The following is a 15,518-nucleotide window of genomic DNA, read 5'->3' as shown; positions in this document are numbered from 1 at the left end:
TTGAATAAATAAAATTTGGTAAATTTTTATTTAATTTGATTATATGAAAAAGTGAAACCAACAATGTCATAATTTAATTCCCATCAACGAGAATACAATTTTTTTATACATGTATACGAATCACAAATTAATGCACTGCTAGCTTAGCTGCTCATCTATTTCTGCAACAAAAAGTGCATGCAGCAACCTTTTATACTACTAATTAGTCTCCCCCGGCCCTGCCCTGACTATTTATATATATTACAGTTGAGAAAAATATAAAATAAATTAAAAATGAAGAGCTAAGAGATAAAAGAATCTAAAAATTCTCTTTATGAAAATCGAACTTAGTGTTGGTTTTCCTAGAAAAGTCCAGAGAAAGCCTCTTTAATTCTCCAACCAATGCATGAGCTCCACAGTAAAATACACCTAAAAAAGGAGTAAATAGAGAATGTAAACATAATAGTCATATTGACTCATATATTCAATACTATTAAGTGTATATTAAAAATTAATTATAAAAAAATATTAAAAATTATCAAACTTTAATAATTTTAATTATTATTTAATTATAAATTTAATTTTTTTAATAAAATTTTTTAATTTAATAATCTAACAACATATTTTATTTTATATTTTTAAATATTGATGCTTAATTTATAATTAAAAATAATATATTCTAATAATCTTCTAACATCCTTTATATATATAAAATAAATTAAATAAACATGACAATTAATTAAAACTATTTTTTTATGTATATATAGTATTTTTGAAAAAAAATACTATTTGTAAACCAAAATCAATTATTAAAATCAGCTAATGTATTTATGTATAAATATATATGTGATTTAATTTATTTTTAATGTGTATTTATATTCTAACATATATTTTATACTGGTGGCTGAATTTGATAGTTGATTCTAGTATTCACGTAACATAACTCATTTTTTTATATTTCCTAACAAAGTATAATTTAAATTCCATATAAGTAGAGATATTAAGAAAATGAACTTACCAACTGTTTTGTTGGGGTGTTTGAGAGCAGCTTGCTTAAAGACCTTACGCCAATTAGGCCTAGCAAAGTGGGTCTTGACCCTTGTCCCTGAAACAATATCCACACCACTCTTAGCATGTTGGAGGGACTGAAGCATTGTGATCAAAGCCGATCTAGCATCTCCTTCTTCATACACACTTGTACAATAGTTATGAAGCTCAATCACTCCGTCCTTGTCATTCTCTGCAACCTCATCCATCACACCCCTGAACCACTCGAACGACCCCTGCTCACGTGTCACCCAGTAGAAATAAGCCCTGTTTGTGGCGAATGGTTTTCTCTTGTTGTTCTTAACACCACTTTCCACCATCCCTTCTTCTATGTCTTTCTGTTGCTTTATGTTGTTTAACACATCTTTCAGTATACTAATCAATGGTGTTGCACCAATTCCTAGCCCCACGAGAAGGATCACTTCGTAGTTCTTGTAGTCTTGTGCTGGAGCTCCATAGGCCCCATCAATCAAGAGCTTCGGCATCCTTGGTATGTTGTTGCCCTGTAACATATCTGCTCTTAGAAGACCACTTTGGTCCCCACTTGCCGGTTGACACGCCTTCGCGAAAACTGCCTTAAGCTGTGATGTCCAGTCACCCAAAGTCCGAATATGGACGCTTACGTAATCATCTCCCGGAGCTGATGTAATCGAGAAAGGATGCCTATACATATACATATATAGATGTCAGTTAGTTATAACTAACTAATAGCAATACATTTCTCGTTAATAAATAAGAAGATGAATTTTACCATTGAAATGGGGAGACATCTGAACAGTTAACGAAAATATACTGTCCGCTATAGTACTTAAACCCTTGTGGTTTTGACATGTGCAAGGCCAAGACATTTCCTGGGTATACTGCAACCTGGAACATTGACAAGTTTATATAGTTTAGTGCATTATTTATCTTAAACAAAAGCAGTAGTAGACATACAAGGCAATGTACCTTCAAAATCTTGACACTTTTGTAGCCAGATCTAAAAGCACGAAGTAGGCGCTCACATGCGTATATGAGCATGGGAATAGCAAGATACATCCAAGTCTGTGCCAATAGTTCAATAAGTTTAGAAAAGAAGAAAAGAATGAATAAGGAAAGGAAAATAATGTGAATGCATGTAATAAATTGATGCATACCGTTTTCTTATACCAATGCTTGGAGAGGTAAAGGAAGTATCCATGAACGATTAAAAGAGCATAGACAATGACGAAGAGGTGATGAGAGTACCAAAAGGCGTTGAAGCCAGTGAGTTTCTTGAGAGGTTTAGGAAGATTCAACCTGCTTCTTCGGAACCAAGGTTGTGCCAATGTGTATGCTATTGCCATAAGCACCACAATCACTATCCCTGTCCAACCCTCTGTCCCCTTCACAAACCACCAATAATTGTTTGGCCTTTGCTGCCCAAAAAATGGCTTCATTGGCTCATATTCCGCGTCCGTCGCGTGTAACAGCCTTGGGAAATCGCACGTTAGATGCGAAATTGCATGCAACCCAACCCCAATCGCAACCCCAAAAGCAATCACCTGAACAAAGATACCACACTTATAGTTATGTTATGAATAAGATATTAAGGCTGTTTTTTTTTTTGCATGCATGGGATATTGAGATATAAAGATATAAAATTGTATTTAACTATAAAATATATATAAAGATGTTGTATTCAAAAATATTAAATTAATATATTTTGTGTTTATCTTATAAAAATGATACAGAAATATTAACAAAAAAACATAACTTATATTTTATTTTTCTAATTATTTTTTGTTAATTTTTATAGTTTTTATTATTATATTTTTTTAATTTTTTTTAAATAAAAAAATAAATTAAATTTTTATAATTTATTTTAATTTATTATTAAATAAAATATAAAAACATTAATTTTTATATTTTTATTTTTTCTAAGATCTATACAATACAATAAAATAAGGACATAGATACCTTGTGAAAGTTGATGTTGTCATCAAAGGGAACGGCCATGCCTAGCTTGGTCCTGCTCCTGAGCCAGGTGATGGTGTTTCTGCATACAGGTAAGAGGATTAAGGCCATGTTGAACTTGAGAGTCTCGGCGGCGCCCTTGGCCGTGGTGACACAGTAGCCCATGACGTGGAAGACTGCGCGGTTCTTGTACTGGATGAACTTCCAAGTGAAGAGGCCTGCGCAAATGCAGAGCCAGAGTGCTATAATCCAGAGACGCTTCCAATTGTCCTCGATGAAGTAGGACAGTGACCGCAACCCACGCTTGATTGGGTTGTGTTCTTTTGTTGGGACTAGTTTCTGGCTCAGCATTTGGCTCAGCACCCTGCTATCTGTGTTCATGTGTGTTGATTGCGCTGGTGCTTGCAGAAGCAGCATTTCCAAGTTGTAAACCTCGACGAATCCAAGGTTGTCTGGATCCAACTCTTCCATGATAAGAGCTGCATATTCCTCCGCGCGCTCTTGTAATTTTGAAAGCTTATTAGCGGAAGCGCTCAAAGCGATAATCTGTAAAACAATAATCATGCAACAGTTTAACGACGTTCATATCTCCACATACAAAAATTAATTTCGGTGTGTATAGTTGTATATTATTGCTTACCTCTTTAACTTCTTCTTCGGTAATTCGTCCGTCAGCATTTTTGTCCACCCTGGCATGAATTCAATTTTATCAATAGTCAGCAAAAATGTCGGTGTGGACCTAAATCATCTAATCTAAGATATAGCGTTGACATTTGATTCTCAATAATATATATATATGTTTTCATATTTTGACTATGACATTGTCATCATAGGACTCATTTTCAACAGTACTCTTTTGAATTTTTGTTTTTTTTATATATTTTATTTATCTAATATTATTATTTTTTTAATTTTAAAATTTATTAAAAGTTGGATTCAAGATTTTTGAATATAAAATTTTAAAATTATATTAAAATATTATTTATTTTAATAATGTAAACTGATAAGAAGAGAGCTTATAAATAATTATATCTTTATGTGACATTCATGCGTACATATGTTGTTTTCCAAATGATACTCAATAGTCAATAGAGAGACAAATTCCGTGTATGTATATTTTTTTTGTTCAGTTATCAACCCAACACAGCGTTGACTGGATCTTGTTCCTAAAGCCCTTTGGGTTTGGTGCAGCAAACGCTGATTCATTCTTTTTTTTCTTCTCTTCAATGGGACCAACCATTAATTTCCTATTTAAGTTCAATTTATCTTTTTGGTTCACTTTCCAGCTTAACCCCTAGACCGTTCCACTATCTTAATAATAATAACAATAATAATCTTGCAACAAATTTTCTAAGGTTTGAATGATGGATTAAAATCCCGCGTCATGTATAGTTGTACACAGGAGATCGAAAAATAATTCTTCAAAATCTTTTTACGCAATTTTTTATAGAAAAATAATTCGTATAGAGCAATTCAACCAAAAGATAGTGATCTGATCTTTTAACTACTAATTGGGTGCCATTTGACAGGTTACAATATGTAGGTTTTAAAAATTATTAAATTATAAGCTTATTATGATTGCGTGATTTAGTTAAGTTAGGTTTCAAAAATGATAAGTACCCTTCGGTTAGTTCTACTACATAAACCTAGAAACATTGAGAATACTTTCATAATCTTATACTTGGAATAATAACTAGCTATTTCAAATTTGATAATACTATATTGGTATACTAAAACACTCATAACACCAGAATAAAAATATAATTATTATTAATTAATTGTATAATTAAATTATTTTTAATTAATAAAATAAGAAAATATGTATAAATTATTAAAAATCCTGATGTCATAAAATGATATCCACTATATAAGAAAATATATATGTAACAAGATTGTTTTAGAATTATCATTTATTAATTGATGGTTGTTAATATTCTAATTTGCCTAATGACAACTTTCATAACTCCACAAATTTGTGAACAATAATTCCTTAGTATCTTATGGGTGGGTGACAATAATATATAATATTATATAAACTCAATCATCATTTCTTCACATGAAAGTTGCATCAAGTGCGGCGTTAGTTTTTCCACCACTGATAGATAAATACAAATAATTAGCTAGAAAGCAAAGTCAAACGATCTCTGACGATCTCTCTATTGTCTATAATCTGTAATTAATCTGTATGGTCTTTAAAAAATTAATGAGCACCTTAATTAGTCTCCATTAACACCGAGGTCTTATAGCTACCACATTTGATTATAAAAGATGTTAGGTGTTACTCATCAAATTGGTCACAAGAACATATTTATTTAATTCATTTTAAAAATATATTTTATATTTTAATATGTATTTTTTTTAATGTGCATGCAATATAATTATACATACTATCTTTGATGATTGATAGCATGCATGTCCTAATTAATGAAGCTATCATAATAATTATCTTACATGTCAAAGAAGGTCTGCAGCCTTGAATCAAAGCTCTGATCAGTAATTTGTTCCCAGAATTCACGCAACTCATCCTTGGTAATGGAAGCCGATGTTATGCCTCGACGACGAGCTAATGCATCAAATAACTCTCCAGCAAACTCCCTCGAGTCGTTCATACCTAGTTTAATTAGTTTTCGTCATTAGCTAATTAATTACTTCACCAACAACAGTAACATTGATCCACTAATAATTAATCAGTTACTAAAAAATTAAGAGGTACCTATGCACTGGCTAAACCGGGTTTTGGGGAGCTTTCCATCGACGGCCAACTCAAGGAAGCGGGTCTCAACCTTAGACCAACCATCAGTTCCGACATTTTTGGTCATAAACTTGAGTCCTTTGAGTGCACGTGCGGCACCGGACTTGCTCCTGTCAACTTTGTCGAACTTCTGAGAGGAAGTCATGCGTTTCAGTTCCTGTGACACCTGTCTGAGGCGGACACCCAGCGAGGACGGCCGCTTCTCGAGGCGGCTAGCGAGGAGTGCCGTCTCTGGGTCTCCGCCTCGAATGTTCTGGACGGAAACGGTGTCGTCACGAACGTCCAAGGTGATCTCGACCAAGTCATCATCGTCGTCCTTGAACCTGGCGCTCAACTTCTTCCTGTTGTTGGACACCAATGGGCCGCTCAGCGGCCCACTGAAGCCCACACGTGTGCTCCGGCTCCCCGTGCTCTCCGTCTCCGACCACGACTCGTGTTCCTCTTGCTGAATCTCCATTGATTCTTGTCTCTAAAAAGACTGAATGAATACTTGTAAAAAACACTTGGACGATGGTTATGTCAGAATATATTTTGGGAGCGTTTAGAAAAGGAATGCAAGATAAGGGTAATTATATAGAGAGTGAAATGAAGTGTTGATGAGGGGTTTGTAGTAGTAGTGTTAGGAATTGTGAGTATATATAAAAAGAATGAAAATAAGGGAGGGGAGTGGTGGGTGGAGGTATGTATGATTGTATGTACGTATGTGGAGAAGTCAAAAATGGGAGGGTGAGTGGGTAACTACATTCAAAGAGAGGCATGTGACCATGTTGCGGCTAATGGCGCGTACGTTGACGCAATAGGGCAATAGGCAATATGCCAGAGTTGTTGAGACTTGAGAGGGGATTCAAATTAAAACCTTCTAGTATCCATCTTCTATTATGTGTGTGTATATCTCACACGTTCTAAGAACAATCGCACCATTCTATTATTTCTTAGGCATGTTACGAAACACCCTAAGAAGTTGCCTTTGCTCTCTCCTCTGTGTTCACATGCAAAACTCAAAGGGAATAAAACCATCTTTTTCTTATCTTGATTTTATTTTAAGAGGAGAGAGAACGAAAAAAAAATGAGAACTAATTTTTTATTTTTATTTATCCACAACTTTATTAACTAATTGGATAGGTATAGAGAACTATTTTTTAACTAACTAATCAGTTATGGTATGTGTATTAAAAAATAACTATTAAATTAATCACTCATAAAAATATAAATTAAAATATAAAATACATATTAAAAATAATATAAATATTAATATATGTATTTATTTATATAGATTGATTTTTTATATGTATATAGTATTTTTTGTTTATTAATATTAGTATTTTTTGTTTATTAATATTAGTCAATCTTTTTTGTTATAAAATTATTCTTTTAATATGTTTTTTTTAAATTGAGAGTTTGAGATTATAATTTAGAATTTAGAATTCATGATTTAAAGTTTATAATTTAAAATTTAAAAAAAGATTTAAAAGTCGGATGATATTTTATGATGCATGAATATTGACACGGACACATGATACGATACGACACGACACGTAACATACCAACACGCGAATTTTAAAATCTTACATGATACGGGAACACGCATATATATAAAATATAAATTATATTTTAGATAAATCGTAATGATATTTTGATATTTTATTAATATTAAAATATAAATTGAATTTTTATATTATTTTTAATATCTTATTTTAATTATATTAAGTATTTAAAATATTTTTTGTTTTAATAAATAATAATATATACTATATCTAAATTTATTTTAAAAATATATGTTAAAAATAAGATTGAACACACTAACACGTAATGATATTTAGATATGTTTAGGCGTGTCTGGAGAAATTTTTTTATTAAAACACGATTATTAGACACAACAGACACACATATTAAATAAATATCAGTAAATATCGTGTCTAAAATATGTCTAATATATAAACACGATAATTCAACAAAATATCCGGCTTCATATATATTATCTGATCATAGTTGGTTTTATGATTGAAATATTAAAATTGTACGTACTCATTACATTATTACATGAATATCCGTTTTTTATGTAACTTACATGTGATTGGTGTGCTTCCACAAATATGACTATATGATGGAAAAATAATAATTGCTTGTGATCATACGAGAGTGAGTTAGACACCGAAAAAGAAAAATACGAGAGTATGGGTTCATACTATATATCTAAGGAATATCGTTATATATATTTGACGAATAATTATAATTAATTAATACTAACTACTTTAAGTTAATTTTAAATGTATTGTTGCTAATTGTTAATATGCTAAGCATGATAAGGTACATGTTACATAAAAAAAAATATTGTACGTGGTTGTTAAATGTTGAATTTGGCGTTGGTTAGTTGTATATATATTAGAACAATAATTAGGTTATGTCTACATAAAAAATTAATTATTAATATAAAATATATATTAAAATATAAAAAATTAATTATTAATATAAAATATATATTAAAATATAAAATAATATTAAAGTGAGTTTTATATACATTTTTCATATATAATATATATGTTTGTATTTTTTGCTGACGGGACGAATTAATAAAATTTGGAGATTTTAATCTGACAATATTAGAATTAGATTGAGAAGATAATCTATAAAATACTTTGATGCTTAAGTTAATAGTGTTTTAGGTGATACTGTATTGAGAAGAAACTACTTGCTAAGTTTCTTTTTTTCATTTATTTATACCTTACCAGGTTACGATTTAGATAATTACTGTTTTTAATATACGTGTTTAATGCTATGATTTGATAATTTTGTGATTTTGTGATTTTATTAATTAGCCTTAATAACATGTACATTAACTAATAACGTAGTATTCTCATTTAATCATAATCTCGAGTATTATTTTTGTCTATAACAGTGTTCTAATTCGGATTTTTTGACTTAGCGACTTTGTCGAAAATACCTGAATTTGATGGACCAAGCCCAAATGAAATTTTTACACTCAGTATTTTGGTTTGTTTTGTGGACTAATTCTTTTTCTATTTTCTTGAGAAGCTCTTAGCTATTTTAAATTTATTTAGGCTAAGTTTATTTAAACTTTATTGCCTTTAAATTTTATAATTGCGCCTTTACATCTTACCAATCTTTTGATATTAGTATAACAATACTTTTAGTGATTATCGTTCAATCAATATCATGTTAACGAGATAATGACTTAATGACATTGCTTAATGAGCATTTAATGGATTTTATTCTTGTTTAAAATAGTTCTCAATTTAACGAGCTTATAACTTAACGACCTTATTTAACAAGTATTTAATGGATTTTGTTCTTGTCCAGAATAGTGCCACAACTTGGGTCTCTTGACTTGTCGACTTAGTCAATAGTAGCCGAATTCGTTGGACAAGTTGAGATTATTCTCAAAGCGGTTCTTGTACGAGGAGGTGGTTGCCTTCGTCTTCAAACATTCCGATCTTAACTGGTGGGGACATCTCAAAATCCCAACCTCTTTTGGCTGTATTCTCTCGAAGGAGTTTTAATCTGTTGTGTTCGTCGATAAATACCTAATGATCGAAGAAATCAAGTTAGGATTATGTTAGTTGCCTTTTACAGATACTCTGCTCCGAGTTTAGAGAATGCTCTTTTACTCAGCTATTTATGTCAGAAATGTTGAGAAAGAGATCTTAAATCCTCGATCTGAATATGTGAATAGAGAAAAGGAGTTTAAGAACTCTACAACTTAAATTCAGAACATCAATACTTCTCTCGCATCCTTATAAGAAGAGAACACCACCCTTCATGGATTAGTGCTTTCAAGAATAGAGAATTTGTTTTTTGTAAAAATATCCTAAGTTCAATGAACTCATTTATTTTATTTTATTTTTGTTTTGAACTTCGTCCTTTGAAATTAAAACACTTTTCGTTTTTAGTATTTTGTATTTAAATACTTTTTGTGCTTAATGTTTTGAACTTTTTTGTTCTATACGAGGAAAGCTTATTTTACAAACTTAATTGTCTTTGATTGTTTTTTATTTAGCTAAGTCTAATAGATTTTATTACCTTTGTTATAATTGCGCTTTAATTTATTGTACCGTTTTTCTTATTCTTTCATCGATACTTCTTAAGGGTAGTATCTTTTGAGATGAACAATATTTCATATTTTCAGGACTTCGATATTGTCAAGATTTTTTAACTTGTATGCCTCCTTCCTGAGATTTTTTTCACCTTAGAGGGTCCCTTTTAATTGGGGCCAGGTTTTTTTGAGTTCTTGAGGTACCAACGTCAGCTTGTCTCAATATTAGGTCTTCTAGTTGAAAGTTTTTGGACCTTACTTTGGTGTTATATCTCTTTGTAATCATTTGCTTTAATGCTTGTTCAGCTAAATTAATTGCTGACCTTACTTCATCATTAAGGTCAGCATCTACACGATGGTCGAAATTCTTGAATAGCAATATTGGATTAAATTCTCCATATTTTTATTGGGTTTTGATCTCGACTTCTCTTAAACCCAGGGTCCAAGTGCACTAAAAATACTCCAGTGAAATCTTTGACTTTATTCCTTAAAGTCAAACTTGCTTTATTATACTTTAAAGCAATTACTCGATCTTCGAATAGTGACTACTCGACCTTCAGAGATTAGTATTTCATCACATATAACTTTGTTGGTATAAATAGCAGCTACTTGATCTTTTTAAATGGTGACTACATGACCTTCAGAGTCTAGACTTCATCACATAACTTTGTCGGTATAAATAGTAGCTACCCAATCTTCTCGAATAGCTAACTTACTTTATTGTACTTTAAAGCAGCGACTCAATTTTCTCAAATAGTGACTACATAGCCTTCAGAGATCAGAACTTTATCACATAATTTTGTTGGTATAAATAGCACCTGTTCGATCTTTTCGAATAGTGACTACACGACTTTCCAAAGTCAAATCTTTTCGAATAGAAACTACACGATCTTCAGAGGCCAAAACTTCATCACATAACTTTGACGGTATAAATAGTAGCTACCCGTCTTCGGATAGTGACTACACGACCTTTAGAGGTTAGGACTTCTCGAATGGTGACTACTTGACCTTCAAAGGTCATCAGGACTTCATCATATAACTTTGTCGGTATGAACAGCAGCTACCCGATCTCTTCGGATAGTGGCTACACGACCTTCAGATGTCAAGACTTCATCACAGAACTTTGTTGGTATAATGTTCACAAGTAATTCATATCACATTGTAAGCTGTTGAATCTTTAGGATCACATTTATTGTTTTCCTTCCCACCTTGTGGTGTTGACAACTTTAGGGTTGATGATTGCTCCGAACTTCCGGCCTCAGTAGATGACGAAGTGGATTTTTCCTTTTAATCGAAATCACCTTTGAGATTTTTTCATCTCACATATATTCCAAGGTGATTTGCTGAATTTTTTTTCCATAAACTTCACATCTTTGGAAGTCAAATGTCTCCTGAAATCAGCTTCCAACAAACCAACGAAATGACAAACTCCAATGTTCTAAACTTCACTATTTTCGAATCTTGGAGAAACTTGTAATTTCTAATTGGTAAGTGAAGTGATATCAGTTTCATGTCCATCATCTTGATTTTATTGTTTCTTGAAAGGAGTGTTTGGATTGATTACTAATTATACTTTATAATCAGCCATGGAACCAATAGTGTAAGATTCACACAGATGACGTCAAATGTTCGTAGTTTTTGCTGAGATGACGAGCTAATGAGATTCGAATATCCTAATCTAACAATGTTGGAACCAGGTCGGGAGGACAACCTGCAAAACATTTTGATAGTTAAGTTAGTAGTGTCTTAGGTGATAGTGTATTGAAAATAAGCTACCTGTCAAGTTTTCCTTTTTTTCCTTGTTTGTACCTTATGAGGTAACTGTTTAGACATTTAATGCTTTTAATATATGTGTTTAATGCTATGATTTAATAATTTCATGATTTCGTGACTTTATTAGTCTTAATAACATGCTCGTTAACTAGTAATATAAGGTAGCGTTTGTTTTGAGGTACTGGGACGGAGACTGTGAGACTGGAATTCAGTGTCATGTTTGTTGGCCCAAAGACTGATACTAAAATTTCAATCTCTATCTCCAAAATTTCAGTATTTCAGTGCCTCCAGAAAGTGGAAACATAGGAGACTGAAATTTTAATAATATTTTACCTAAATACTCCTATTTCAATTAATTAATTATAATTTTATTTTTTGTGCAAATTAAATTAGAACTTCATTCTTATTTCATCCTCTTTCTCTCATTTTACACCAAACACAATACTGAAACTTATTTCAGTCTCTGTCTTTTAGTCTCTATCTTTCAATCTTTCAATCTCTTTCTCTCTTCCAAATGCTATCTAACATATCCGTTAACTAATACCGTAATATATTCGTTAACTAATAATGTAATATACACGTTAACTAGTAATATAATATTCTCATTTAATTTTTAATTATAATCTCGAGTATTATTTTTGTCCAAAATAATATAATAATTAATTCAATAATTAATTTTTAATTTATATATATCATTTTTTATATTCGAAATATAATACGACCTTAGAAGTTATAATTTAGCTAACTATTTTTTGAGGTGCCCATGGTGTACGGGGAAACGTCACTATAAACTATACTAATTTTTTGTCATTCATCATACTGTCCTGGAATAATACTATAAACTATATAATACTAATTAGTTTAGATAGTGTAAATTTTTTATATTGTCCTGGAATAATGTATTGGTATGACTATTTAAGGCAGGAAAAAATATTAATATTGTGTATCCTCATAGGCTCATAGCAATTGCACAGTGGGGTAGTCTTTAAAGTTAAAGTAATGTAACTTTAGTAGGAAATTAAAGTAAAAAAGAGGGCAAAAAAGCAATGTGAGAGGTCTTGATTTTCTTGCTTGAATAACTAAAGAAGTTTTATGACTGAGAAAAACGAACTTCATTCACTCCGTGCATTCCCGGTAAGGTTCTACATTCACATTGATTTATATTAGTTATTTCTAATAATCTATTATCTTTGATTCTTTATCATTCATAATTAATTCTTTAATAACTTAATACAAGAAGAACTTTAATTTTGTGGACTGTAGATAAAGGTTTGAAAGTCAAGATATCTAGTTTTCAACTATATCAAGTTGAATGAGTAGTTCTATATAAATTGTTAAGAGACTTTAATTTATATTGTGCACATAGATTATAACTAGGGTACATAGAATATATATGGTAAGTTGTTTGATAAAGTCCAACCGATTCCCTTTCTCTACCAACTAATGTATTTGACAAAGAATTGTTTTTTAATTGTACAATTTCTTAATGCAAGTCTATATATATATATATATATATATAAACAAAATTGCCAAAATTCGAATGATAAAATATTTTAATATTTTTATCACATTGAAAAATTAAAGTTCAAAACTATTGAAAATAGTAAAGTAATAGAATATAAAATTTATTAAAAAATTTTAAAAGGACTTCAATTGATTTTTTTCTCAACTTCTTGATCAATCTTGTGCTCTGTTACTTGATCAATTTTTAACTAATATTTTATTAAAACCTTCAAATTTGATAAATTTAATTATATAATACCAAATTAAAATAAATAAATAAATAAATAACCATGCTACATTATTACTACTCAAATATACAGTACTTAGTACGAGTTTTACATTCAATCACGTGGCAAAATTGCGAACACATTGTCCGCTGACCTAGATGAAGAAAAAGTCAAGTATTGCTTTGACTTTTCTCTATGTATGGGGTATTAACGAATTTAATTTCTCAATTATGAGATTCCCTTCCATTATCTCATGCATGATGAAGCCTAAAAATGGAAAGTTAATGACAAAAATAAATAATTTCGAGCTGGAATTTTCCAAGTATGTTTCAACTCTTTGCTTTTGGATCTTTTGTAGTCTCCCGTTTTGTTATTATTTATTAATGGACAATGCTAAGAGGTCAATATAATTTATTATTTTTTATTAATAATTAATTAATAATATTTAAAATATAAATTAAAAATATAATGTTGAATTATTATATATTAAGTTAAAAATATTGGATTGTTGACTAAAAATATTAGCTATTATAAATTAAAATTACTGATCCTCAAAAATTTTTCTTTATTATTATTAAAATATTAAATAAAGTGGAATATTAAGGTAGATTATGAAGTGATTATCTTTTGTGATAAAAGTTATGTATCGATTAGTTACAAGAATTTTCTGGGAAGAACGCCTTAATTTACTTTAAGCTTTATTTAGTTGATTAATTATATTATATATACATGAAAAGTGTGCCAAATGTATAAATTTCCATAAAAGTGTACTGCATATCAGTTTGCCTATGGTTGTTTATTTTGTAGTCAAAACATGGAAGGAGGAAGGGAGACCAAAATGGATGAAATTAAATTAAATTTAGTTAGAAATGGTCGGACATTAATTGTCTAAATACAATGGAAGACGACATGTGTTGTATGTAACTATATGTATGCATAGGAAAGTTACAAAATCTTGTGATGTTGTTTGTTGTGATTATGTTTATTTTTGACATATTATCTCATTAGCCAAGGGACGACAAGAATTAGTTAGAGAGTAGTTTAATTTCCATCTTTGCTGAGTAATGCATAAAGATAGTTTTGGATTGTTTATTTCCATTTATGGTGATTTATACATCAAGCTAACATACACATCTTTTTGCATATATAATACACTAGTAAGTGCTATTAGATATTAGAATTTTTCTTATTCTTTTCAAGATGATGGTGGTAATTTAATTACTGATAAGAATGCTTTGGAGAGTATAACTTTTTTTTTGGGTTAAATTAGACCGTTAGTTTTTATATTTTTGGTGAAATTATAAATTAGTTTCTATACTTTAAAAATTTGTAATTGGATTCTTAAAAAAAATTAAAATTTGTAATTTAGTCTCCACCGTTGAAAAAGTATTTAATTTAACAGAATATTATTAACATATTCTTTATTACATGTTTGACAATAAAAATCAATTTATAATTTTAGTAAAAATACGAAGACCAACTATATAATTTAACTATTTTAAAATAATCAAAAACTCCTTAAACTATGTGAACCTCTCTCCCTCTCTAGGCTATTCTTTTTTTTTGTATTTATTTAACGTAAAGAAATAAGTGATAATTTTTATTATAGGACAAATAATAAATACGATTTTTTTTCTGTAATTTCTTTTCTTGATTTTTAACATATTTTATTTGTAATTATTTTTGTTTTATTCATATTTTAAAATTTAAATTAAAAATAATAATAAACCGATAATATTGATATAAAAGATAATTAATTGATCATATCAAGAATACTGATTTTCTCTAACAACCTTCAAATTTCTGTAGATATTATGTATGTGTGCTATATTTATAATCGATCAATAAAAAAAATTAATTTATGATGGATTATAATTAAAAAAATCTTTTCATATTAAATATGAATATATTTACAAATTACTTTATGTCTTTATCAGTACTTAATGGACATTCTGATAAAAGCGCAAACAGGAATACGTTGATGGAAGCCTAGGATTCCTGTAACATGTAACGGATAAACAAGTAATAAAATATAGAATGGGATTATAACTAAGAATAATATATATACAGCTGTAGCGGCGGCGCAACACAACAAAGATATTCATCAAAATTGGAGTACTATACGTGTTAATAATGTTGAGCGCAATATTTTGTGCACATAGTGTCCATGTAATAATAAAATTCCACTAAGAACATATAACAAATTTATGGCCAAAATAAGGGTAGTTCAAATGACATAGTTTTTTTATAT

General features: G+C 30.0%; 1 protein-coding gene across 1 annotated transcript; it reads right to left on the bottom strand.

The window, feature by feature from the left end:
• Positions 1–6,337, bottom strand: LOC130935044 (respiratory burst oxidase homolog protein B). Its single transcript, XM_057864591.1, has 9 exons — positions 5,675–6,337; positions 5,413–5,572; positions 3,602–3,650; positions 2,965–3,507; positions 2,163–2,549; positions 1,975–2,070; positions 1,778–1,893; positions 998–1,689; positions 1–408 (listed from the first exon to the last, which is right to left on the bottom strand). The coding sequence occupies exons 1-9, from the start codon at positions 6,168–6,170 to the stop codon at positions 299–301; spliced, it is 2,649 nt and encodes an 882-aa protein (XP_057720574.1). The 5' UTR covers positions 6,171–6,337; the 3' UTR covers positions 1–298.
• Between the last annotated feature and the right edge of the window lie 9,181 nt (positions 6,338–15,518).

The sequence above is a fragment of the Arachis stenosperma genome, chromosome 6, assembly GCF_014773155.1.
Source record: "Arachis stenosperma cultivar V10309 chromosome 6, arast.V10309.gnm1.PFL2, whole genome shotgun sequence".
Lineage (NCBI taxonomy): Eukaryota > Viridiplantae > Streptophyta > Magnoliopsida > Fabales > Fabaceae > Arachis > Arachis stenosperma.
Note: the sequence above shows the minus strand (reverse complement) of the source record. Positions and strands in the feature narration are given on the sequence as shown.